General features: G+C 41.4%; 1 protein-coding gene and 1 pseudogene across 1 annotated transcript in view; one reads left to right on the forward strand and one right to left on the reverse strand.

Moving 5' to 3' along the window:
- GRAMD1C (GRAM domain containing 1C) overlaps positions 1–25,433 on the reverse strand; it is a 113,077-nt gene extending 87,644 nt beyond the window's left edge. Inside the window, exons 1-2 of the mRNA XM_003261826.4 lie at positions 25,304–25,433; positions 19,631–19,777 (exon numbers count right to left, since the gene is read on the reverse strand). Coding sequence (XP_003261874.2) covers positions 19,631–19,777; positions 25,304–25,330 — 174 coding nt within the window. The 5' untranslated portion in view covers positions 25,331–25,433. The remainder of the gene's footprint in view (positions 1–19,630; positions 19,778–25,303) is intronic.
- LOC100592740 lies at positions 14,400–14,895 on the forward strand (annotated as a pseudogene).
- Positions 25,434–27,238: the final 1,805 nt, after the last annotated feature.

The raw sequence follows: 27,238 nt of genomic DNA on the forward strand, positions 1-27,238 counted from the left end.
GCAGTCCAAAAATCCTAACAGTTGGCTTCTAATCAAAAATGGTCTGAACGGTCTCAGTGATTCAGTATCTGTGGCACACTCCATAGCCTCACAAGCAGACTTTTTAATGCGTTTCGGTAGTTGCTATGGTTTGAACATGGTTTGTCCCCATCAAAACTCATGTTGAGGCTTGGTCCTCAATGTAATAGTATTGAGAGGTGGTAGGAACTTTAAGAGGTGTTTGGGTCATGAGGGATCCCTCATGAAGGGCTTAATACCATCTTACGGGAGTGCTCGCTGGGTCTGGATTAATTACCAAAAGAGCAGGTTATTATAAACCAAGGTTGCCTCTCATGTTTTGTCTCTTTCAAATGTGTTGGCATCCATCATATGATGATGCAACATGAGACCCTGGCAGGATGAGACCACCTGATCTTGAACTTTCCATCCTCCAGAAACATGAGCCAAATAAATCTCTTTTCTATATAAATTACCCAGTCTAGGTGTTCTGTTATAGCAACAGAAAACAGTAAGACAGAAAATTGGGACCAAGAAGTAGGGTTGTTGCTATTACAATACCTGAAAATGTGGTAGCAGCTTTGGAACTGGGTGATGGTTAGAAGCTGGAAGAATTTGGAGGAGCAGGCTAGAAAAAGCCTAGATTGCTATAAATAGGTCATTGAGAGAAATTCTGGTGATGGCTCAGAAAACAAGAAGACTAGGGAAAGTCTGGAACTTCTTAGAGATTATTTAAGTGGTTGTGAACAGAACGTCCATAGAAATGTGGACAGTAAAGGCCATTCTGAAGAGGTCTCTGATGGAAATGAGGAATATCTTATTGGGAACTGGAGCAAAGGTCATTATATAAAATAGCAAAGAACTTGGTGGCATTGTATCCATGTCCTAGGGCTTTGGGGATGGCCAAACCTGAGAGGGCTGACAGGATTAATGCCATCTTTTGGGAGTGCTCTCTGGGTCTGGATTAATTACCCAAAGAGAATTTAATTACCAAAGCTATAATTTCTGGAAGAAGAAATATCTAAGCAGCTTTGAAAAGAAAAAATAAAATAGGCTGGCACAGTGGCTCATGCCTGTAATCCCAGCAATTTGGGAGGCCGAAGCAGGCAGATCACCTGAGGTCAGGAGTTCGAGACCAGCCTGGCCAACATGGTGAAACCCCGTCTCTACTAAAAATACAAAAATTAGCCGGGTGTGGTGGTGCATGCCTGTAATCCCAGCTACTTGGGAGGCTGAGGCAGGGAGAATCACTTGAACCCGGGAGGCGGAGGTTGCAGTGAGCCAAGATCATCCCATTGCACTCCAGCCTGGGTGACAGAACAAGACTCCATCTCAAAATTAAAATAAAGTATCTAGGCAGCAAAGCACTCAACATGCTGCATGGCTGCTTTTAGCCACTTACAGTAAAATGAGAGAGAAAATACTTATTTAAAGACAGAATTTATAATTCAAAGGGAAGCAGAGCATAAAAATTTGGAAAATTCACAACCTGACCATGTGGTAGAGCATGAAAGAGCATTTTCAGGAGAGGACCTAGAGACTATTTGGAGATTAATGTAGCTAAAAGGGACCTTCTGCAGGTGCAGAGGTGCAGACAGCCTCCACTAGAATAATGCTCAGCAGAAATGTGGGGTCAGGGCAACCACCGAGTTGTAGTGAGCCAAGATCGAACCACTGTACTCCAGCCTGGCAACAATTAAGACTCTGTCTCAAAAAAAAAAAAAAAAGTAGCTGGGATTACAGGCATGCACCCTAGTGTTCAATAGAACACTAAGGAGAGTGCAATACCTGCCTGGGAAAGCTACAGGCACCAGTGTGCAACTGCAACTCATGACAGAAGTGATGTGGGCTGCACCTAGCAAAATCATGGAGGCAGGGCTGCCTGAGCCCGAGTTCCATACCAACAAGGCACTTACTTTAAAAAATTGAGATATAATTCACATACTATAGAATTCAACCTTTTGCAATGTACAAGTCAGTGATTTTGGTATACTCACAAAACTGTGCGATCATCACCACTATATAATTCCAGAAAACTTTTATCATGCTGAAAAGAAATCCTATACCCATTAGCAGTTACTCTCCATTTCCCCCTCCACCCAGGTCCTAACAACACTAATCTACTTTCTGTCTCTATGGATTTGCTAATTCTGGAAATTTCATATTAATGGAACAGACACAAAGGCCCACAATAGTGCAATCAATGATATGCGCTCTTGTGGCCCTTTGTGTCTGTAGGCTATCACTCAGCATTACGTAGGTATTCAAGGTTCGTCTATGTTGCAGCATGAATCATTACTTCATTCTAGCTTATGGATTAATAATATTTCATTATACAAATATACTACATTTTATCTATGCATTCATCAATTGATTAATGTTCGGGTTGTTTCAACTTTTTGCTTATTATGAATAACGCTGTTATGAATATTCATGTAAAAATGTTTATGTGAACATATTTAAATTCTCTGGGGTATATATCTAAGAGAAGAATTGCTGGGTCATATAGTAACTCTGTTTAAATTTTTAGGAAGTGCCAAACTATTTTCCAAAATGCCTGTACCATTTTACATTCCCACCAGCAATGTATGAGCGTTTTAACTCCTCCACATCCTCACCAAATCTAATCTCTATCTTTCTTATTACAGCCATCTGAATGGGTGTAAAATGGCATTCCCATTGTGTTGCAGGAAGTCAGGAACCCCGAATGGAGGGACCGGCTGAAGCCATGGCAGAAGAACATAAATTGTGAAGATTTCATGGACATTTATTAGTTCCCCAGATTAATACTTTTATAATTTCTTATGCCTGTCTTTACTGCAATCTCTAAATATAAAGTGTGAAGATTTCATGGACATTTATCACTTCCCCAACCAATACCCTTGTGATTTCCTATGCCTGTCTTTACTTTAATCTCTTAATCCCATCATCTTCATAAGCTGAGGAGGATGTATGTCACCTCAGGACCCTGTGATGATTGCGTTAACTGCACAAATTGTTTGTAGAGCATGTGTGTTTGAACAATATGAAATATGGGCACCTTGAAAAAAAACAGGATAACAGCAATGTTCAGGAAACAAGAGAGAGAACCTTAAACTCTGACTGCCAGTAAGCCAGGGGGAACAGAGCCATATATCTCTTCTTTCAAAAGCAAATGGGAGAAATATCGCTGAATTCTTTTTCTCAGCAAGGAACATCCCTGAGAAAGAGAATGTGTCCCTGAGGGTAGGCCTCTGAAATGGCCGCTTTAGGGGCAGCTGTCTTTTATAGTCGCAGCTGTAGGAATGAAATAAGCCCCAGTCTCCTATAGTGCTCCCAGGCTTATTAGGACGAGGAAATTCCCACCTAATAAATTTTGGTCAGACTGGTTGTCTGCTCTCAAACCCTGTCTCCTGATAAGATGTTATCAATGACAATGTGTGCCTGAAACTTCACTAGCAATTCTAATTTCGCCCCGGTCCTGTGGTCCTGTGATCTCGCCCTGCCTCCATTTGCCTTGTGATATTCTATTACCTTGTGAAGCATGTGATCTCTGTGACCCACACCCTATTCATACACTCCCTCCCCTTTTGAAAATCACTAATAAAAACTTGCTGGTTTTATGGCTTGCGGGCATCACGGAACCTGCTGACATGTGATGTCTCCCCTGGACACTCAGCTTTAAAATTTCTCTCTTTTGTACTCTGTCCCTTTATTTCTCAGACCGGCCAACACTTAGGGAAAATAGAAAAGAACCTACGTGACTATTGGGGGCAGGTTCCCCCAATACCATTGTAGTCCTGATTTACATTTACCTCATAACTATTGATGTTGGACATGTGTTCATGTGTTTATTGGGTATTTGTATACCTCCGGAGAAATGTCTATTAACATTTTGGCCATTTTTAATTAGTTTGTCTTTTTATTATTGAGCTATGTAAGAGTTCTTTACACATTCTAGTACAAGTCCCTTATCCAATATTTGCAGATATTTTCTCATTCTGTGGGTGATCTTTTCATTTTCTTAATGAACTCCTTGAAGCACAGAAATTTTTATTTTTTATTTTTTAGAAATGGGGTCTCACTTTGTTGCCCAGGATGGAGGGCAGTGGCTATCCACAGGCATGATCATAGCATAGTGCAGCCTCAAACTCCTAGCCTCAAGCAAACTCCCACCTCAGCCTCCTAAGTAGCTGGGAAAACAGGCACACACCACCAAACATGGCTCTAATTTTAATGAGGTCCAATTTATCTATTTTTTCTTCTGTCACTTGAGATTTTCATGTCATATCTAAGAAACTATTGCCTAATCCAAAGTTCGTGAAGATTTAAATCTATGTTTTCTTCTAAGAGTTTTAGTTTTAGCTCTTACATGTAAGTCTATGATAAGTTTCAAGTTGATTCGTATATATGGTGTGAAGTAAGGGTCCAAATTCATTCCTTTGCATGTGTATATCTAGTCGTATCATTTGTGGAAAAGACTAATCTTTCCCTCATTAAATTGTTTTGACACTCAAAAATCAATTTATCATAAACTTAAGGGTTTATTTCTGAACTCTCAATTCTACTCCATTAACACATAAGTCTATTTTTTTCTTTTTTCTTTTTTTTTTTTTAAGACGGAGTTTCGCTCTTGTTGCCCCAGGCTGTAATGCAATGGTGTGATCTCGGCTCACTGCAACCTCTGCCTCCCAGGTTCAAGCGATTCTCCTGCCTCAGTGTCCCAAGTAGCTGGGATTACAGGTGCCCACCACCAGGCCTAGCTAATTTTTTGTATTTTTAGTAGAGACAGCTTTCACCATGTTAGCCAGGTTGGTCTTGAACTCGTGGCCTCAGGTGATCTGCCCGCCTTGGCCTCCCAAAGTGCTGGGATTACAGGTGCGAGACACTGCGCCCAGCCCATAAGTCTATTTTTATGCCAATCCACACTATCTTGATTATTGTAGCTTTGTAGTAATCCTCAAAACTGGGAAGTGTACATCTTCCAACTTCATCCTTTTTCAAGATTATTTTGGCTATTCTGGGTCCTTTGTATATCCATAGGAGCTTGGGTACTGCTTGTACATTTTTACAAAAAAAGCCATTTGAATTTTGATAGGATAGTGTTGAATCTGTAGATTAGTCTGAGGAATATTGCCATCATTGACAACATTAAGCTTCCCAATCCATGAATATGGCATGTCTTTCCAATTATTAAGGTATTTTTAAATGTCTTTCAATAAAGTTTTGTTTTTTTCAGTATACAAGTATTACATTCCCATTTTGGCCGAGTGCAGTGGCTCACACCTGTAATCCCAGCACTTTGGGAGGCTGAGGCGGGCAGATCATGAGGTCAGGAGTTTGAGACCAGTCTGACCAACATGGTGAAACTCTGTCTCTACTAAAAATACGAAAATTAGCTGGGCGTGGTGGCACGTGCCTGTAATCCCAGCTACTCAGGAGGCTGAGGCAGGAGAATCGCTTGAACCCAGGAGGCAGAGGTTGCAGTGAGTCAAGATTGTGTCACTACACTCCAGCCTGAGTGACAGAGCAAGACTCTATGTCAAAAAAAAAATTATTCCTATTTTATTCATTTGATGGCACTGTAAATGGAATTGTTTTCTTAATTTCATGTTAAGGATGTTCACTGCCAGTGTATAGAATTACAATTAGTTTTGGTTTTGGAATCAAGGTAATACTGGCCTCACAGAATAATCTGGGAAGTGCTACCTCCTTTTCTGTTTTTTTGAAAGAGTTTTTGAAGGATTTGTGTTCATTCTTCTTTAAACATTTGATAGAATATACCAGTAAAGTCATCTGGTCCTGAGCTTTTCTTTGTGAAAAGTTAGTTGCTGTTGTTGTCATTTCAGTTTTGGGGATTGAGGGTTTCTTTGGTTTTTGTTTTTTCACTAATTCAATCTCTTTCCTTGTCATAGGTCTATTAAGATTTTCTCTTTCTTCTTGAGTCTGTTTCAGTAATTTGTGTATTTTGTGGAAATATGCCTAGTTAATCTAGGTTCTCTAAGGTATTTCAAATGCATATTAAAACCCAATAACATCAACTGTCCTGGAATATTACCAAAATAGACTATATACTCAGCCATACCTCAACAAATTTGAGAGAACTGAAACCATACAGTGTATATTTTCTGACTATAATGAAATCAAACTAGAAATCAATAATAGAAAAATAGCTCAAAATCTCCAAACACTTGGAAACTAAACAACACACTTCTAGATAATCCATCTAGAGTCAAGGGTCAAAGAGAGTCTCAAGGGAAATAAAATAACACACGGAACTGATGAAAATTAAAACCTTAATGTAACATATCAAAATTTGTGGGACTCAGCTAAAGATGAGAGATAAATTTATAGCACTAAATGCCCACATTAGAAAAAAAGGAAAAGTCTGAAATAATCTAAGCATCCAACTCAAGAACTTAGAAGAGAAAGAGTAAAATATAAAGTAAACCCAAAACAAGAAAAAGTAAATAAAAAAGAGCAGAAATTAGTGAAACTGAAACAAAAATAATGGAGAATATCAATAAAACAAAGAGCTGATTCTTTAAAAATAATAAAATTGATAAAACCTCTAGCAAGACTGACAAAAAAGAGTGAGAGAAGACAAACTACCAGTATCAGGAATAAAACAGGGTCAGCACTGTAGACTCTACAGAACTCAAAAGGATATCACAAAATACTGTCAAGAACTCTACACATGTAATAAGGCCGGGCACAGTGGCTCACATCTGTAATCTTAGCACTTTGGGAAGCCAAGGAGGACGGGTCACCTAAGGTCAGGAGTTGGAGACCAGCCTGGTCAACATGGTAAAACCCCATCTCTACTAAAAATACAAAATCTCAGCTACTAAAAACACAAAAGTAGCTGGGAGGCCGGGCGCAGTGGCTCACGCCTGTAATCCCAGCACTTTGGGAAGACGAGGCGGGTGGGTCACAAGGTCAGGAGATGGAGACCATCCTGGCCAACATGGTGAAACCCTGTCTCTACTAAAATACAAAAAAATTAGCCAGGTGTGGTGGAGTGAGCCTGTAGTCTCAGCTACCCGGGAGGCTAAGGCAGGGGAATCACCTGAACCTGGGAGGTGGGGGTTGTAGTGAGCCAAGATCAAACCACTGTACTCCAGCCTGGCAACAAATTAAGACTCTGTCTCAAAAAAAAAAAAAAAAAAGTAGCTGGGATTACAGGCATGCACCTGTAATCCCACCTACTCGGGAGGCTGAGGCAGGAAAATCACTTGAACCTGGGAGGTGGAGGCTGCAGTGAGCTGAGATCGCGCCACTGCACTCCGGCCTGGGCAACAGAGTGAGACTCCATCTCAAAAACAAAACAAAAGAACTCTACACATGTAAATATGACAACTTAGATGGATTGATTATCGAAAAACACAAACTACCATTAAATATTAAGGAAATTAAGTTCACAATTTAAAATTTCCCAAGGAAGAAATCTCCAGGCCCAGATAGTTTTACTGGAGAATTCTACAAAACATTAAAAAAATTAATTCTATACAATCTCTCCAAAAAACAGAACAAAAGGGAGCACTTCCCAATTCATTGTATGAAGCTAGTATTACCCCAATACCAAACCAGATAAAAACATTAGAAAAAATAGAAAGTTACAGAACAATATACCTCATGTATATAGATATAAAAATCCTTAACAAAATATTAGCAAATACAACTCAGTCATAAATAAAAAGAATTATATAACATGATCAAGTGGAGTTTATTCCAGCATCCAAGGCTGGTTCAATATTTAAAAAATCAATCAATGTAACCCACCATATGAACATGCTTTTACAAATTACACAATCATATCACTTGATATAGGAATAATATTTGACAAAATTCAACGTCCATTTGTGATAAAAACTTTTTTTTTTTTTTTTTTTTTTTTTTTGAGACGGAGTCTCACTCTGTCACCCAGGCTGGAGTGCAGTGGCATGATCTCAGCTCACTGCAACTTCCACTCCCCTGGTTTAAGCAATTCTCTGCCTCAGCCTCCTGAGTAGCTGGGATTACAGGCGCGTGCCACCACACCTGGCTAATTTTTTGTATTTTTAGTAGAGACGGGGTTTCACCATCTCAGCCAGGCTTATCTTGAACTCCTGACCTCATGATCCACCTGCCTTGGCCTCCCAAAGTGCTGGGATTACAGGCATAAGCCACCACGCCCGGCCAAAAAATCTTAAAAAATAGGAATACAGGCTGGATGCAGTGGCTCATGCCTGTAATCCTAGCACTTTGGGAGGCCGAGGCAGACAGATCACAAGGTCAGGCGATCGAGACCATCCTAGCTAACACGATGAAACCCCGTCTCTACTAAAAATACAAAAAATTTAGTCAGGCGTGGTTGCAGGCACCTGTAGTCCCAGCTACTCAGGAGGCTGAGGCAGAAAATGGCGTGAACCCAGGAGGCAGAGCTTGCAGTGAGACGAGATCATGCCACTGCACCCCAGCCTGGGCGACAGAGCAAAACTCCGTCTCAAAAAAAAAAAAAAAGGAATACAAGAGAACTTCCTAAATTGATTAAGAGCCTCTACAAAATACCTATAGTTTACCTTAATGATGAAAGCCTTAATGATTTCCTTGCAAGATCAGAAAAAAGGCAAGAATATCCACTCTCACTGTTCTTATTCAACATAGTGCTGGAAGTTTCAGCCAGTGCAATTGAGTTTTTGGTTGTTTTTTTGTTTGTTTATTTTGTTTTGTTTTGTTTGTTTTGTTAAGGAAATAAAAGGCATACAGGGCAGAGCATGGTGGCTCATGACTACAATGGTAGTTTTTTGGGATGCCAAGGCAGGTGGATCACTTGAGCTCAGGAGTTCGAGACCAGCCGGGGCAACATGGTCAAACCCCACCTCTACTAAAAATACAAAAATTAGCTGAGTACAGTAGCACATGCCTGTAGTCCTAACCACTTAGGAGGCTGAGGCAGGAGGATCTCTAAGCCCAGGAGACGGAGGTTGCAGTGAGCCGAGATTGTACCACAGCACTCCAGTCTGGGCAACAGAGCCAGATCTATCTTTAAAAAAAAAAAGGCAGCCGGGCACAGTGGCTCAAGCCTGTAATGCCAACACTTTGGGATGCTGAGGCAGGCAGATCACTTGAGGTCAGGAGTTTGCAACCAGCCTGGCCAACATAGAGAAACCCATCTCTGCTAAAAATACAAAAATTAGCCGGGCGTGGTAGCACGCACCTGTAATCCCAGGTACTCAGGAGGCTCAGATGGGAGAATTGCTTGAACTCAGGAGATGGAGGTTGCAGTGAGCTGAGATCGCACCACTGCACTCCAGCCTGGGCGACAGAGCGGGACTCTGTCTCTAAATAAATAAATACATATATACATAAACAAATAAATAAATCTGAAGAACAGACTAGCCGGGGGTAATGTAGGGGGTGGCAGTGGGAGGAAAGCGGCTATATTTATAAAAGGGTAACACGAGGAATTCCTGTCGTGATGAAAATGTTCTTGATTATATCCATGTCAAAATCTTAGTTGTGATATTGTACTATAGTTTTACAAGATGTTACTATTGGGGGAAACTGTTTAAAGGATACAGGGATCCCTATTATTTCTTAAAAAATGCATGTGACTCTACACTTACCTCTTTTACCGAGAAGTAAAAGAGAAAAAAAGTAAAAGAGGAGGAGGTTGATACAATTAGAATAAATGTGTGAATTCCAGCTGGGCACAGTGGCTCACACCTGTAATCCCAGCCTTTGGGAGGCCGAGGCTGGCAGATCATTCGAAGTCAGGAGTTCAACACCAGCCTGGCCAACATGTTGAAACCCCAGCTCTACTAAAAATACAAAAATTAGCTCAGCTGGTGGCACGCGCCTGTAATTCCAGCTACTCAGGAGGCTGAGGGCAGGAGAATCCCTAGAAATGGGGAGGCAGAGGTTGCAATGAGCCGAGATCGCACCACTGCACTCCAGCCGGGGTGACAGAGCAAGGCTCTGTCTCAAAAAAAAAAAAATTTTTAAGTGTTATTTCTATATAAGAGGGGAAGATGTTTAAAGCTGATTCAGAGGTCAATACGCCACACCATTTTCCCCTTCCTCCAACCACTTACCTTTAGGCCATTTTACTTACTAACATCTTCTCCAGAGAAATAATGCAGTTAAAATCACTTAATTATTATTTCTTTTTCTTTTTTTTTCTGAGACAGAGTCTCACTCTGTCACCCAGGCTGAAGTACAGTGGTGTGATCTCGGCTCACTGCAACCTCCATCTCCTGGGTTCAAGTAATTCTCCCACCTCAGCCTTCCGAGTAGCTGTGATTACAGGCGCGCACCACCATGCTCGGCTTATTTTTTTAATTTTTATTAGAGAGGGGGTTTTGCCATGTTGGCCAGGCTGATCTCGAACTCCTGGCCTCAAGTGATCCGCTTGCCTTGGCCTCCCAAAGTGCTGGGATTACAGGCATGAGCCACTGTGCCCGGCCAAAATCAATTATTGATCAAAGTATTGCTAAGATGATAGAAAGTCACTCTCCCATGTAGCTCATGGGATTCAGTGTCACTGTTTTTGTTTTGTTTTGTGTTTTGTTTGTTTTTGAGACAGAGTTTTGATCTTGTTACCCAGGCTGGACTGCAATGGCGTGATCTCGACTCACCATAATGTCCACCTACTGGGTTCAAGCGATTCTCCTGCCTCAGCCTCCCAAGTAGCTGGGATTACAGGCATGCACCACCACGCCCAGCTGATTTTGTATTTTTAGTAGAGACAGGGTTTCTCCATGTTGGTCAGGCTGGTCTCAAACTCCCGACCTCAGGTAATCCGCCCACCCCGACCTCCCAAATTGCTGGGATTACAGGCGTGAGCCACCACGCCCAGCTCAGTGTCACTGTTTTTATGTGCACAGGTCATATCTAATAAAGGTTTTTTGGAAAGGCAGGTAGAGCTAGAAATTTTGTATTATCTTAGATTTGTTTTTTATGTGCTATTTAAATATCTCATTGCCCTAGATAATCAAAGGGCTATAGTTAGGTTGAAGCCTTATTAAATATCCCAGTAACATATCACCGTTCTAGTTAATTTCCATATTCTCTATGTCATTTATTAAATATGTTAATTTATTGGTAAAGCAATTTCTTAGTAGTTAAGTTTTTCCCCCAAAAGATTTTTTTCATGTTGATATGGTGATCTTTAAAGAAGTATATATGTTTTTAATGAAACATGAATTTTCTTCCTTTGGCCCTTCTTTAAACAACCATAAGTCAAATTTTACAAAGAAAGATTAGGACAACACTCCAAAAGCTGGTACTTTAGTCAGGTTTTTGCCCTTAAGTTGTACTTTTAATGACCTTAACAACCCCCATCTTGCAAATCCAATGGCCAACTCTCAGGTTGCACCGAACTCATCACAGTCTTGAAAGGCTTCCTTCACTTGCCTTTGAGGACACCACGCTTTTTAAGATGTTCTTCTATCTCCTAACCAAATCTCAGGCTTTTTTGCCACTTTCTGCTCCACCACCTGAAGTTTTGAACATTGGAGAGTCCACTTCTCTTCTCTATCCATATTTTCTCCCTAAGTAATCTGATCCAGTCTTCATAAGTCTGTCTTTAAGTATCATGCCTACTCGAAACTTCTCAATTTACTTCTGGCTCCAATCTCTCCCCTAAGATTCGAGTAGTATATTCAATAGCCCACCTGACCTTTCTATCCATATATCAAACATGCATCACCAACTCAGTTACAAAAAAAAAAAAAAAAAAAACCTCTTGATTTCCCCACATGCCAGAACCTACTTCTCCCTCAGTCTTTTCTTCCCCTAAATGGCACTTCCATGTACCCAGTTGCACTGACCAGAAACCTGGGAATAATTATCCCTGATCTTTCTTGTTCCCTCACCCACCACATCAATCCCTTCAGTAGGCTATTTGTCAAGCAAGCCAATCTCATTGCAGCCTCAGAGCCTTTCCATAGAACACCACTGCGCTTTCCCTTCCCTTCCAGGATTCACTGGTGTTCTCCTTCTCTCACCTGCCACCACCATTTAAGCTTCTCTCTAATGGCACTTCCTCAGAGAAGCTATTCCTGACCATCCTAGCTAAAAATGCTACTCCCTCCCATGTTATTCTCTACACCTTTACATTCTTTTGTTGTCTTCATAGCTTCTATCACTACCTGACATAGTACATGTTTGTTTAGTTATATGCCGTCCGGCTCCCATTCTGTTGTCAGATCCAGGGTGGTAGAGAGGCTGCCCTGTTCACTTAGAACATTTTCGTGCATAGAAGACACTCTAATAAATGAATAAATAAGACCATTCCTTTCTTAATTCATGTGTATCTACCTTTGCCACTTTTAAGATCGTCATGTCTCTGCTCACATACTCCTTAATTTATCCTGTGAGCAGCTCACTGCAATTCCTGATTATGAAGCCCTTCAACTTGAGTGAAAATCTTTCATGCACATTCTCTTTGAATATTGCCTCTTGCTCATTCTCTGTGTTCATCTTCTGAAACTGCTATAATACTACTATTCCCTTTACATCTTAAACTGCTCTCTTTCATACTTTCTCTCTTTATCTCTCAGTGATACAATTTGAGGAATTTCCTAATACGTATGTTATCTTTCAGTTTACTGATCTCTCTTTAGTTGCCATTTCCCAAGCCCACTGCATTCTTTAATTACAATTATTTCAATGACCATATTTTTCATTTCTAGAAGTTGTATTTATTTTTTCAAATCTGCCTGGTGTTCTTGAGAATTTCCTATCCATTTATAATACTTTTAATTCCTCCTATTGTCCTTACAATATCATATGACTTTTGTAGTCTTTATTTGGTATAATAGTTTTATTATCTGAAGTTTTGGAGGGTCAAATACGCTATTTATTGAATCGCTTTCTGCTCACTTATAGAGTACTAAATCCAAGCCCCAAAACTTCATGAGAGATGGACTACAGTTAGAGATGGATTATAGTTACATATTCTTAGGAGAAACTACCCCCACTCCCACCCTAAGCCCTGGCTTAGACAGACAAGTTTCCTTGTCTTCAACCTGTGGATGTAGTGGATTTTTTTCATCTGTATTTCACAGAGGGTATGGGAGTCAGGCTTTATAAAGAGTTCTCGGTCCCAGCTCATACAAGTTCAAGGTGCTATCTCCTATCTCCTATCACAGCATAGCCATTAAAGCTGAGCAAATTCCTCAGGGGTACCTCAGCATTAGCTCCTGGGCTTACAACTCTGGTAATCGGTTCCCTCTTTTTTTTTTTTTTTTAACCCCTTAGGTATATTTCCCTCGCTGTTTTGTGAGCCAAGACATGCATTATTTAAAAAAAAGTTTGAAACATTTCATCCAGCATTGCTAGGTACCTTTAGCAGAAGAGCATTTAAATAGTCCCCTTCTTGTATTGCCAGAAGTGTTGGTTTTTATTCCTTTACAATTACACCTATAACTGTTAAAAGATATCTAGGTTTATCAAGCAGTATCTAACTATACTTAAAATTTTTCAAATTGGATAAAATGTTGTTTTAATCCAACATAAATTAGAAAATGAGTTTATTCTTTTTTATCAGTCACCAAAGTAAAAATCTGAAATATCCTTTATAAGCTTGAATAAATCCAAGGCATGCTGTTGTGGAGGACAACACGATTACAGGAAACCTATTCTCCCCAGTTGCCAAAGTATGTTACAAACATACTAATTAATCCTCTTGGGATTTTTTTTAATAGTACAACATTAATTAATCCTTACTATGTATGTATAAATCAGATTTGTGGCAAAAAAAAAAATCAGTTTTATTCCCCACTTCTAAGTAGAAAAATTTACCTGTAAATAATGTGAGTAGGATAAGTTACTGATAAAGTACAGAATAGGCCGGGAGTGGTGGTATGTGCCTCTTATCCCAGCTACTCGGGAAGCTGAGGCACGAGAATTGCTTGAGTCCAGGAGGCGGAGGTTGCAGTGAGCCGAGATCATGCCACTGCACTCCAGCCTGGCTGACAGAGTGAGACTGTGCCTCAAACAAATAAATAAATAAATAAATAAATAAATAAATAAATAAAGTACAGAATAAAGACTTCTGATTTTTTGCACAGTTAAACAAAACTTGGTCAGGCGCAGTGGTTCAGGCCTGCAATCCCAGCGCTTTGGGAGGCTGAGGTGGATGGATCACCTGAGGTCAGGAGCTTGAGACCAGCCTGGCTCACATGGTGAAACCCCATCTCTACCAAAAATACAAAAATTAGCTCAGCTGTTGGCGTGCGCCTGTAGTCCCAGCTACTCAGGAGGCTGAGGCAGGAGAATGCTGTGAACCCGGGAGGCAGAGTTTGCAGTGAGCCAAGATCACGCCACTGCACTCCAGCCTGGGCAACAGAGCAAGACTCCATCTCTAAAAAAATAAAAAAATAAAAAAAGTAAGTATAGTCTTTCCAGCCCCAGCCCCGGACCCTATAGCCACGGAAATGTTGATGCCTAAGAAGAACCGGATTGCCGTTTATGAACTCCTTTTTAAGGAGGGAGTCATGGTGGCCAAGAAGGATGTCCACATGCCTAAGCACCCGAGCTGGCAGACAAGAATGTGCCCAACCTTCATGTCATGAAGGCCACGCAGTCTCTCAAGTCCCGAGGCTGCGTGAAGGTACAGTTTGCCTGGAGACATTTCTACTGGTACCTTACCAATGAGGGCATCCAGTATCTCCGTGATTATCTTCATCTGCCCCAGAGATTGTGCCTGCCACCCTACACTGCAGCCGTCCAGAGACTGGCAGGCCTTGGCCTAAAGGTCTGGAGGGTGAGCGACCTGCAAGACTCACAAAAGGGGAAGCCGACAGAGATACCTACAGACAGAGTGCTATGCCCCCTGGTGCCAATAAGAAAATCAAGCCTGGGGCTGGGTCAGCAACCGAATTCCAGTTTTAAGGCAGATTTGGTCGCTGACGTGGTCAGCCACCTCAGTAAAACTGGAGAGTATTATTTTGCATTGAGTAAACTTACAGCAACAAAAAAACAGTAAGTATATACAATTGACATTTATTTTTAAAGAACTTAATATTAATGAAATATCAAAGCACAAAAGAATATTTAATATTAACTACCTTATCCAAAGCACTATTACTTCTATTAAAATATCCCAGTTAAGTATGTCATCTTCTGAACACACACAATGAATAATGTCAAAGGCTATTTTCTACTCCCAAAAGTTGCTTACTCTGTATCACTAAAAGAAGTCGCACTAAATAAATGCATCTGCTGCAGATCTTTGTTTGCCTTGCCTCTGGGATCTTAATCCACATGGAATATACTATTACTCTAGCCAAGAAGAAAGTAAGTCTTTTGTTTTAAGGGTTTTTTGTTTTTGTTTGTTTGTTGGTTGGTTTTACATTTTGCTATATCTGTTTTTAGTAAGTTAATGGGCAAAAGCATAAATATTTGCCATTATTTTAAATTTCATTTCATCATTTCACATAATTTTTATTGTTTCACTAGGTTTTAAAAGGTAATAATAAAATTCATTTCCCACATACTAGAATTAAATATTTTATTTTATTTTATTGAGACAGTGTCTCTCTCTGTCGCCTAGCCTGGAGTGCAGTGGCATGATCGCAGCGCACCATAACCTCAAATCCTGGACTCAAGCAATCCTTCCATGTCAGCCTCCCAAGTGGCTGGGACTACAGGTAAAAGCCACCACAGCCAGCTAATTTTTATTTTGTTTTGTTGAGACAGGGGTCTTACTATGTTGCTCAGGTTGGTCTCAAACTCCTGGCCTCAAGTGATCCTCCCACCCTGGCCTCCCAAAGTGTTGGGATTATAAGCATGCGCCACAATGTCTGGCCCAATATTTTAAAATAAAAAAATAAAACAAATACAACAACTAAGATTCCTATCTTTATACTACAGAGTTGAAATAGAAAATCTGAAACTCTGAAGCCGTTGCTCACTATCAATAGCCATGGAGAGTTAATTCTTATTATTTAAATTAGTCTTACTGTCAGAAAGGCACTTATTAGCCACTCTGTTAAACAGCATGAGGTTACTACTGATTCAAGACAGACCAGTGTTGTAATACCGTGACCCAATCTCTAATTTTATAGGTGAGGTAACTGAGGTGAGACAGGTTATGCAACATACCCAAGATGACCACACCCTGAAATCACCAGATGCAGAGCAGAGACTCTTCCAGATGTTTTGTTCCCAGTCTCCAATGTGTTCAATTACTTCATGCTGCCCTCTAAATTCACTACTGTGGAACAACTGATTTAGCCAGGCTAGATCATATGAATTATTCTACATTAGTGAACTTCCCAGATCCCTGTAGCTTAACTCTTTAAATACCAATACTTTTTAAAGTTATCCATTCTTTTGCTAGAAACCTCTCTAAAGTGAAAAAGCACAACTCCAGACTCCTTGGGTATTCCAGTGAAATGGCTCTGACATCCCTAATTATTTGCTTACGTACCAGGTCATGTGCCTTATGAATACATCCCTGTTATGCTACTTGTCTTCCTTGTGTTTTGTTTTATTTTCATTTGTTTGTTTTAGAGATGGGGTCTCTAGATTCAAACTCCTGGGCTCAAGTGATCCCCTTTCTCAGGCCTCCTGAGCAGCTGGACTACAGGCATGTGCTACAATGCCTGGCTTGTCTTCCTTGTGTTAATTTTAGACCCCTCAGTGAACTCCCCATCATATTTGTTTTTCTTCAATACCTACTTTATTTGGGGAAGAATGAAGTAAACAACAGCAACATGCCAGAGTTGTGGTAGTTGTTGATGGATTTTAAATGGCAGAGAAAAAATGAATTATTTATTTTCCAGACTTTTAAAACACCATTTCTACCAGCTACAGTACTATTTAGAGCCAACTTAGCTGCACAGACCTTTGGCCTCCACATTAAAAGGTCCAGGTTTCATTGCACATGCCATATTTTGAGGTTAGTCTTCATCTTGAACTTTGATATCAAATTAACTTTGAATGCTTTTATTTCCTAAGATACAATAGCACGGTTTCATATGTTATGTTTTGGACAGACTGAGTTTTAAAAATGCAATTATTTTTCCTTTCATGCCTCTTGTAATGTTTTGAACAACTGAATGATGAAAGAGAATAAGAGATATCAGTAAAAAAATTAAAAAATGAAAAAACAAAGGTCTGGGTTTCTTCACTTTTTTTGAGTTTCTGCTATCATTTCTTGCTGGTATCTATGTGTTATTTTCAACTAGTTTCCCTACCTTCAATATCCTATTCAGTTTATTTAAGCTTATAAAAAATATAGCAAAAAATATATTAAAGAAACACCAAATGAAGATTTGAGGATCTCACCTATTACCAGATATCTCAGCATGAACTCTGATTTAGCTATGTGGGGTCTTTTTTTTGTTTTTGTTTGCTTCTGAGTTGTTGACAGTTCTGGTGTCTGGGTAACTGACCTGTAGAAAAGTCTGTAAAACTTACGAGATACTGTACTTCTCTTTAGGTCTATTCTATGTGAATTCATATACAATGTCCTTAAAATAAAGTGTTTGCAATCAGCTTAGGGGCCCAAACTGAGCCAAAGTAAACCTCTGACACTCTAAATCAGTGCTTCTCAAACTTTAATTTAAATGTAAATCACCTAAAAATCTTGTGAAAAATAAAGATTGTGATCCAGTAAGTCTGAGGTTGGGCCCAAGATTCTGCAGTGCCAGCAGATAATGCCAAATCTGCTGGCCCCCATACTACACCTTTAGTAGCAAGGATCTAGAACACATCCCTCTTTTTTTCTCTCCTATTTCTAAATTATCTCATTCCTTTGTTTTTTCCTTTTCTTGCATTACCATTTTTCTTGCTTTAAGTCTGTCAATAGTAACCACAGTAACTACTTAGCCCTGTAGATAGTCCTTAAACCTATGAAGGTTCCCCAATCTAAAACATAAGCTATAAAAAAAAAAAATCAGTGCAGAGGCTGGGCGCAGTGGCTCATGCCTGTAATCTCAGCACTTTGGGAGGCTGAGGCAGGCGGATCACCTGAGGTCAGGAATTCAAGACCAGCCTGGCCAACATGATGAAACCCCGTCTCTACTAAAAATACAAAATTAGCTGGGTGTGGTGACAGGTGCCTGTAAACCCAGCTACTTGGGAGGCTGAGGCTGGAGAATCACTTGAACCCAGGAGGCAGAGGTTGCAATGACTGGAGATCACACCATTGCACTCCGGCCTGGGTGACAAGAGCGAAACTCTGCCTCAAAAAAAAAAAAAAAAAAATTAGTGCAGAAAGGTCATAATACTACAATATTGTCATAAACCTCTTCTAAATGTGACCAAAAATAATAGAGTCAATAGAGATGACATTATTTTTAGGAAGTATTGTTATTTTTGTATATTTCTTAGCAATTAAATATTTTCCTTAGAAAATATTTCAAAAAAACTTATGATGTCACGTTTCTTAATAGGAAATCAAAACCTTTTAGTCACGTTAAGATTCAATAACTGTTAAGATTCCAATGAACTGAACTGCTAATTATGAACAGAATGATGGTACTTGTACTAATCTTTATAACCTGTTAATGAATCTTTTTTTAGCCTACTCTAAAATTACAAGAAAATCTGCTACCAAGGATACCTAATCCTCAAAAGATGAGTTTTTTTTGTTTGTTTGTTTGTTTTTGAGACAGGTTCTCTTTCTGTTACCCAGGCTGGAGGGCAGTGGCATGATCATGGCTCAATGCAGCCTCAACTTCCCAGGATCAGGTGATCCTCCCACCTCAGCCTCCTGAGTAGCTGGGATGTAGCCTGTAGGCATGTGCCACCACGCCTGGCTAATTTTTGTTTGTTTGTAGAGACTGGGTTTTGCCATGTTACCCAGGCTGGTCTCAAACTCCTGGGCTCAAGTAATCTGCCCACCTCAGCCTCTCAAAATGCTGGGATTACAGGTATGAGCTATCGTGCCCAGCCAAGAGATCAGATTTCTAATGAACTAATTGGAACTATACATGCCTTACCATCCTACACAATTTTCACTTATAGTTGTATCATACCAGATTCTATCAAATGGTTCATAATTCTCATAGGAATTGCTAGATTCAGAATGAGTCCTTTAATATGATAAATGTTAGCATTTGTAACATACAGAAGTGTTTTTCTTCCAAAAAGACTCTAAGATCTTAATGTGCCTAATCAACAAGGAGTAGTCTCATTTTACAGTGGGGAAACCTGAAGCACATCCAGATTACACAACCGAGTGAACACAATGGAAACAGAATATGTAGCTTCTAACTTTAAAACCATCTTATAGTCATTATACACTATACACTAGGTTGAACATTGCCAAACTTTCTTTAGGTATAGGAATGAATTTTTTAAATCAAAATTATACAAAATAGCTGGCTTCTCAGTAACATTTAGAAATATGGTTTCTATATAACATTAGTCTCTTGACAATACAGTGAGCTACAGTGTAAGTGGAATCCACTTTTGTGGTGTAGTTTTCACACAAGGAAATTGAAGCAGATTAATTCCATTCCATCGAACCAGACAACAGTGCATTCTAGTGGTCAAAGGAGAGAATAATCAGAAATGTCTGGCACTCTGGACTAAAACTGAAACACCTAAAATCTAGAAGCTAAGAAGGAAATTTTACAAATACTATATGACTCCTTGCAGATTTAAAGAAAATTTGTATTCAAGATTAAAATAAAGAGGTAAAAAAAGAAATTACCCAAAAGCTCCAGTCACCACTCCAATTATGTAAATTTGGCCCCTGTTTTTTAACTACCACATTATTCTCTTCCACAGTTGGACTAGGATTTTCCTCTACATCTTCCTGTAACTTGGTGGCAAGGCTTGAATCCCCTTCATTCATCACCTGGAAACAAATATCAAACCATGTAAATTATTTATTGAGAAATGGCCATTTTAAAAAGAAAAAAGTTAATGTTCACAACATATACATTAATTTTAAAAGGGCAATATTTAAATGTTTAGAAGACAGTAATAAATATGTTTTTGCTTCAATAGTTCATATAGATATATATTTATTTTTATTTATTTTTTATTCTTATTTTATTTTCTTTAGAGACAGGGTCTCACTCTTTCACCCAGACTGGAGTGTAATGGCCCAATCATAGCTCACTGCAGCCTTGAACTCCTGGGCCAAAGCAATCCTCCTACCTCAGCCTCCAGAAATGTTGGGATTACAAGCATGAGCCACCTCACCCAGCCAAGTTCATACATTTATACATGCAACAAAGATTTTCCAACTACTATTATTTGCTAGGTAGTTTGGTTGGCACTAGGGATGCAAAGATGAATAAAACAAAGTCCTCCGTCTCCAGAAGTGCACAGTCTGCTAGAGGAGCAATAAATAATAAAAATACAATTTAATGGGAGTATCCGTTTGTACAACTATTTTGGAGAACAATTTGCAATGCCCAGTAGGAAAGAAGATAGACATATACTGCAATGCAGCAATTTAATATACACAGAGTCAAGAATGTTTGTTAATACTATGAAAGTGGAAATAACCTCACTGTCCATCAATAGAGAAATTAGTAAATAAGCTCTGATTTATACAAACAATGGAGTTTAAACAAACGAATAAGACGTGCCAGCTGTGCGAGGTGGCTCATGCCTGTAATCCCAACACGTTGGGATCACTTGAGGCCAGGAGTTCAAGACCAGCCTGGCTAATATAATGAAACCCTGTCTCTGCTAAAAATACAACAAATTAGCCAGGCATGGTGGCCTGTAGTCCCAGCTACTTGGAAGCTGAGGCAGAAGAAGTGCTTGAACCCAGGAGGAGGAGGTTGCACTGAGCTGAGATCACACCACTGCACGCCAGCCAAGGTGACAGAGCCAGACTCTGCCTCAAAAAAATATGGGCCCATCAGGTAATTGCTCAAGTAAGAGCACTCATCAGGGAGTTAAAAAAAGAAAAAAGAGAATATGGAATAGGGGAGTAAGGAGGAGTAGCCATTATAAAAGCATATGGGCCAGGCACAGTGACTCATGCCTATAATCCCAGCACTTTGGGAGGCTGAGGCAGGAGGATCTCTTGAGCCCAGGAGTTTGAAACCAGCCTGGGCAACATAGTGAGACCCTGTCTCTACAAAAAATATCAAAAAATTTGCCAGGCATGGTGGCATGCGCCTATGGTCTCAACTGTTCAGGAGGCTGAGGTGGGAGGATTGCCTGAGCCTGGGAGGTCAAGACGGTAGTAAGCCATGATCATGCTACAGCATGATCACTCCAGCCTGGCCGGCAAAGCAAAACCCTGTCTCAAACAAACAACAACAACAACAAAAAAAAAACAAAAAACAAAAAACAGCATATGGTGGACCAGGATCCTTAAATACCTCTGCTGCTGCTGCTCCACTTCAGCTGAAGGTTCTTTTTTTTTTTGAGACAGAGTCTCACTCTGTCGCCTAGGCTCGAGTGCAGTGACGCGATCTCCGCTCACTGCAACCTCTACCTCCCTGGTTCAAGCGATTTTCCTGCCTCAGTCTCCCGAGTAGCTGGCATCACAAGTGTGTACCACCTCACCCGACTAATTTTTGTATTTTTAGTAGAGATGGTGTTTCACCATGTTGGCCATGCTGGTCACAAACTCCTGACCTCACGTGATTGGCCCTCCTAAGCCTCCTAAAGTGCTAGGATTACAGGCATGAGCCACTGCACCCGGCCAAACTTGAGGTTCTTAAATCCTATAAACAACCATTGCCATGGGGGAAGCCCCTAACCATGATGATGCTGATTTGAGGCTCTCTGGAGAAAGAAATTTGTAAACATGAGAGGGTAGAGAAGACCTCCTCCACCTGAAGTATATCCAGTAACCTCCAAAAAGAGAGGGAGAAACCAACAAACCTGGATAGAAGGGGAGGAAACATACAACAGCAAAACAAAAACAAAAACAAAAAAAACTGAAACTGAAGTCCATAAACTGATCTAATAAAACATACAGAATTTAAAATAATTTATATAATACAAGATAAAAGACTGGCTTTTGTGCCTCTACAACATAGGTTGTAAGTTAACTTCAACATCGGCTAAAATGCAGCAATTGGCAAATCTTCATGGCTTTAATCAATATTGGGTCTCAAATTACAGTTATACCTAGAGTTCCCAGTAAATTTAAACAAGGTATCCCCTACAATCTTAGGAGTTATTCAACATAAAATAGACAACAAATAGGTATGCCTCACTTTAACCATCAGAACTATTCCTTTGCCTAAATACTCCATGATGGTGGTATACATTGCCCTAAAGTATCGTATTGTGGCCATGGACACTGACCCAATTAGTAATAAACTAAATTTAAATCAAGTCTTTAGAGCTTACAAATTGGCTTTCAAAGAAGTGGGAAAATAGGCTGGGTATGTTGGCTCACACGTATAATCCCAACATTTTGGGAGACTTGAGGCAGGAGGATCACTTCAGGCCAAGAGTATGGAGAACAAGCTGGGCAATATAGCAAGGCCCCCTCTCTACAAAAAAATTTAAAGATCAGCCTGGCGTAGTGGTACGCACATGTAGTCCTAGCTACTTGGGAGGCTGAGGTGGGAGGACTGCCTGAGTCCAAGAGTTGGAGATCACAGTAAGTTGTGATTGCACCATTATACTTCAGCCCAGGTGACAGAGCAAGACTCCGTCTCAAAATAAACAAAACAGTGAGACCCTATGGACCACCACTCTCAATGCCCAGTTAAAATTATGCAACCCAATATAAAACAAAACAGGGCCTTCAAGGACTGAAACTTGTTATGTAAGACCTACTTCAGCCAGGCACAGTGGCTCACGTCTGTAATCTCAGCACTTTGGGAGGCCAAGCCAGGTGGATCACGAGGTCAGGAGTTCGAGACCAGCCTGACCAACATGGTAAAACCCCGTCTCAACTAAAAAAAAATACAAAAATTAGCTGGGCGTGGTGGTACGTGCCTGTAATCCCAGCTGCTTGGGAGGCTGAGGCAGGAGAATTGCTTGAACCTGGGAGGTGGAGGTTGCGGTGAGCCGAGATTGTGCCACTGCACTCCAGCCTGGGCGACAGAGCAAGACTCTGTCTCACAAAAAAAAAAAAAAAAAAAAAAAAAAAAAAGAAAAGAAAGAAAGAAGTACTTTGTGAAAGTAATTATCCCTACTGCTTCTCCATTTCACAGCCCAATTTCGCGTATTAAACTTGGTAAGAATGAATGGTACCTCATGGTTCCTTACTGCATCCTCAGTGATGTCATTTTACCCAGGAAGGCCCCATACCCAATATTATTGAAATTACTGACTATCCAGTCCACAACTAGTAAATATTTTCCTGTGATAGATTTAGCTAATACGTTCTGTTCGGTGTCTCTTTCAACACCTCCTCAGCCATAGTTGGTCTTCACCTCCAGAGAGACATAATATCTCTTTACCTGGTTAACCATAGAGTACGCAATCTTGCCATCATACACAACCTTTACAGGAAAGATCTTAATGGCACAAACAGGGGTCACTGCAGTCTCAACCTCCTGTGCTCAAGTGATCTTCCTATCTCAGCCTCCCAAATAGCTAGGACTACAGGCGCCACACAAGCATGCCCAGTTAATTTTTCTTTTTTTTCTTTTCTTTTTTTTTTTTTTTGGTAGATACAGGGTCTTGCTATATTGCCCAGGCTGGTCTCAAATTCCTGTCCTCAAGAGATACTTCTTTCTGCCTTGGCCTCCCAAAGTGCTAGAATTACAGGCATGAGCCACTGCACTGGGCCACAATGGCTTACTTAAATTCAAATTCAAATTCAAATGGTGCATGTCAATCATCAAACATCAAGGGGGAATTATCACAAGTCTCAGTCTACTTTGTTTGCCTCACCCCTCCCTCTTCCTCTTCTGTACCTCATCTGGGTAAGCTAATAAGAAAGCCTGGGTGCTCCTCTCTTCATCTTGGGTGAGAAGTTCAAGCAATCCCCTGTCTGCATACAGGACCTCTCACCCTGACCCCACTCCCTAAACCTAACCAGAAAAACAGACCTGGAGCCAGTTTTTTCCCGAGGCTTTCTTAAGCCATTTTGGTGCTGCTTGAGAGGCCTGCCTTGCTCTCCCCGGAGACCTTAATTATGTAAGTAAAAGACTTTTTCAGGGCCGGGCGCGGTGGTGGCTCAATCCTGTAATCCCAGCACTTCGGGAGGCCGAGGCGGGCAGATCATGAGGTCAGGAGTTCAAGACCATCCTGGCTAACACGGTGAAACCCCGTCTCTACTAAAAACACAAAAAATTAGCAGGGCGTGGTGGTAGGCGCCTGTAGTTCCAGCTACTGGGGAGTCTGAGGCAGGAGAATGGCGTGAACCCGGGAGGCAGAGCTTGCAGTGAGCCGAGATTGCGCCACCGCACTCCAACCTCACGGTGTGTGTGTGTGGCATCATCAGTTTCTACACCTGAATCAAACTTGGGGTGGGGGTCCATTCTGGCTTTCTGGGGTGGCTACAGTAGATTCCTGTCTCTCTGACTTATTAGCTGTGTGGTCCTTAGCAATGTCAATCTCTGTACATCTGTTCCTTAGCTCCACAATAGAGGACATAATTTTATCTCTAGTCTAGACAATAAGCTTATTGAGAGCAGGGATCATGTCTGTGTTAATCACCATCTAATCCCGAACACCCAGTGCCAGGGACATAATTGAATCAGTGACTGACTGGGTTCATGAATATCCAGCTTGACTATTTCATAGTAATGTTTTTCAAATCAAGTGAAATAACACACTCATTCATTTGTTCATTCAACATTTGTGTACCTCCACCAATCTGTAAACTATAACGCTCTTCAGAAGATACAGCACTGACCGCAGTTCTCTAAAAGTAAAATACATACACACAAACCAATGTAGAAGGAGGACGGTGTTCAGAAACGCAGGCGCCCGTCCAACAAAAGTGGGGTTTCATCCTGAATATTAATAACCATGCCTTTCGTTTTGTCAAATAAAGTAGTAAACAAATAAAACTAGACTAGCTGAAATCAAAAACTTGGCTGACAGCACAGTGATTTAAACTATCCGGACCCTTGCAACAGGGCTGAGAATGAAAGGAAGGGGGCAAGGCTGGAAAAAACGTGACAGTGGGTCAGAATCACGACCATGGGGCCTGACCCAAGGGGGCCTGGGGCTGAGACATCCCCACCAGGACATTTCGGGACCAAATTCAAGCCCTCAACGCCCACAGGGAAGCAAATGTCCCCACCACCGCCCGTAGGGAAAGGGCTCGCAGAGGCACAGGAAACCGTTTCCTCGGTAACAACTTTCCGTATTACTCCAAAGAGCACGAAGAAAAGGGAAGGGAGGGATTAACTGTAATCTGCGAAGGTTCAAGCAATCACCGTGAGAAAAAGTCTGGTAAAGCCACAGATGGGAACCTGCCCCAGCGAGGCCCGCTTACCTGGCGCACAGTCGAAACGCCCTCCATCGCGGCTCCCTCCGCCGCCGCAGCACCGCCCGCGCGCACGTCCCGGCGCCCACCTCCAGCGCGCTCCGAGCTACAGGCTCCGCGCGCGTCCTCCGCCGGCCCTCCGTGTACTTTCAGCCGCAGCTCCTTGCGCCCTCCGGCGGCGGCGGCCGTGAAGGATTCCTGACGATGGGTGTTACTGGGTTAGCCTGGAGGCTTGTCTTTCTAGGGGTCACAAGGAGCCTTCCCTATTCCCAACCTCAAACTACTGTGCCTTCCAGGAGAGGGCGTACCCTGCTCCAATATGCGAAAAGGTGAATTGCTCGGGAAACTTTTTTTTCTTTTCTTTTCTTTTTTTTTTTTTTTTTGAGACGGAGTTTCGCTCTTGTTCCTCAGGCTGGATGGAGTGCCAAGGCCCCATCTCGGCTAACTGCAATCTCCGCCTCCCAGTTCAAGCGATACTCCTGCCTCAGCCTCCCAAGTAGCTGTGATTACAGGCGCTTGCCACCACGCCCGTCTAATTTTTGTATTTTTAGTAGAGACGAGGTTTCACCATGTCGGTCAGACTGGTCTCGAACTCCCTATCTCAGGCAATCCACTAGCCTCGGCCTCCCAAAGTGCGGGGATTACAGGCGTGAGCCACTGCGCCCAGCTGGGAAACTCTTGTTCCTTCCAATAAAGGATTGAAGTTACTGATTAATTGCTGTAAGTATTGCAGATTCTTGGTTCTGTAAACCAAAAATAAAATGCTAAGGCCCCCCCCGCCGTCTGAATGGACCCCTCCTCTTGGCCAAGAGCATTCCAGATTTAACCTGAAAATCTAGTTCAGGCCATGATGAAAGAGGGGATTGGATATGCCTCATTAACATCAACACAGACCTTAAGTCTGGTAAGAAATATTTATCATCTATTCCCTCGGACGCCTGCTACTTGGAGGCTGCATCTGCATGATAAAACCTTGGTCTCCACAACCACTTATCGTAACCCAGACATTCCTTTCTACTGATAATAACTCTCTCTTTTTTTTTTCTTTTGAGACAGGTTCTGGCTCTGTTAGCCCAGCTGGAGTACAGTGGCGCTATCTCTGCTCACTGCAACCTCCACCTCCTGGACTCAACCAATTCTCCCACCTCAGCCTCTCGAGTAGCTGGGACTACTGGCGTGTGCCACCATGTTTAACTACTTGTTTGTTTGTTTGTTGAGACAGGGTTTCGCCATCTTGCCCAGGCTGGTCTCGAACTCCTAGACTCAAGCAGTCTGCCCCCTTGGGCCTCCCAAAGTGCTGGGATTACAAGCGTGAGCCACCACGCCCGGCCCAAATTCGTAAACTTTCTTAAAACATTATGTATTTTTTTGCCATCAGCTATCATTAGTGTTAGTGTATTTTATTTTATTTTATTCTATTTTAAGATGGAGTTTTGCTCTGTCACCCAGGCTGGAGTGCAGTGGCGCGATCTCGGCTCACTGCAAGCTCCGCCTCCCAGGTTCAAGCAATTCTCCTTCCTCAGCATCCCGAGTAGCTGGGACTACAGGTGCGTGCCACCACGCCTGGCTAATATTTTGTATTTTGGTAGAGATGGGGTTTCACCATGCTGCCCAGGCTGGTCGCAAACTCCTGAGCTCAGGCAATCCGCCTGCCTTGGCCTCCCAAAGTGCTGGGATTACAGACATGAGCCACCGCGCCCCGCCTAGTGTTAGTGTATTTTATGTGTGGCCTGAGACAATCCTTCTTCCATTGCAGCCCAGGGAAGCCAAAAGATTGGACAACCTTGAGTTAGAGCAAGGTGAAGAAAGATTTTTAGAGGATTTGCAGAGAAAACTCAAAGAACTTAGGTTATAGAAGATTTTGTTAACGTCTGATCCTGAGTTCCACAATGCACCAAGGAAGGAGTTTTGGAGTTAAGAACAGGGGTGGTGGGGAAGAAATGA

Source organism: Nomascus leucogenys, chromosome 21, assembly GCF_006542625.1.
Source record: "Nomascus leucogenys isolate Asia chromosome 21, Asia_NLE_v1, whole genome shotgun sequence".
NCBI classification, from domain to species: domain Eukaryota; kingdom Metazoa; phylum Chordata; class Mammalia; order Primates; family Hylobatidae; genus Nomascus; species Nomascus leucogenys.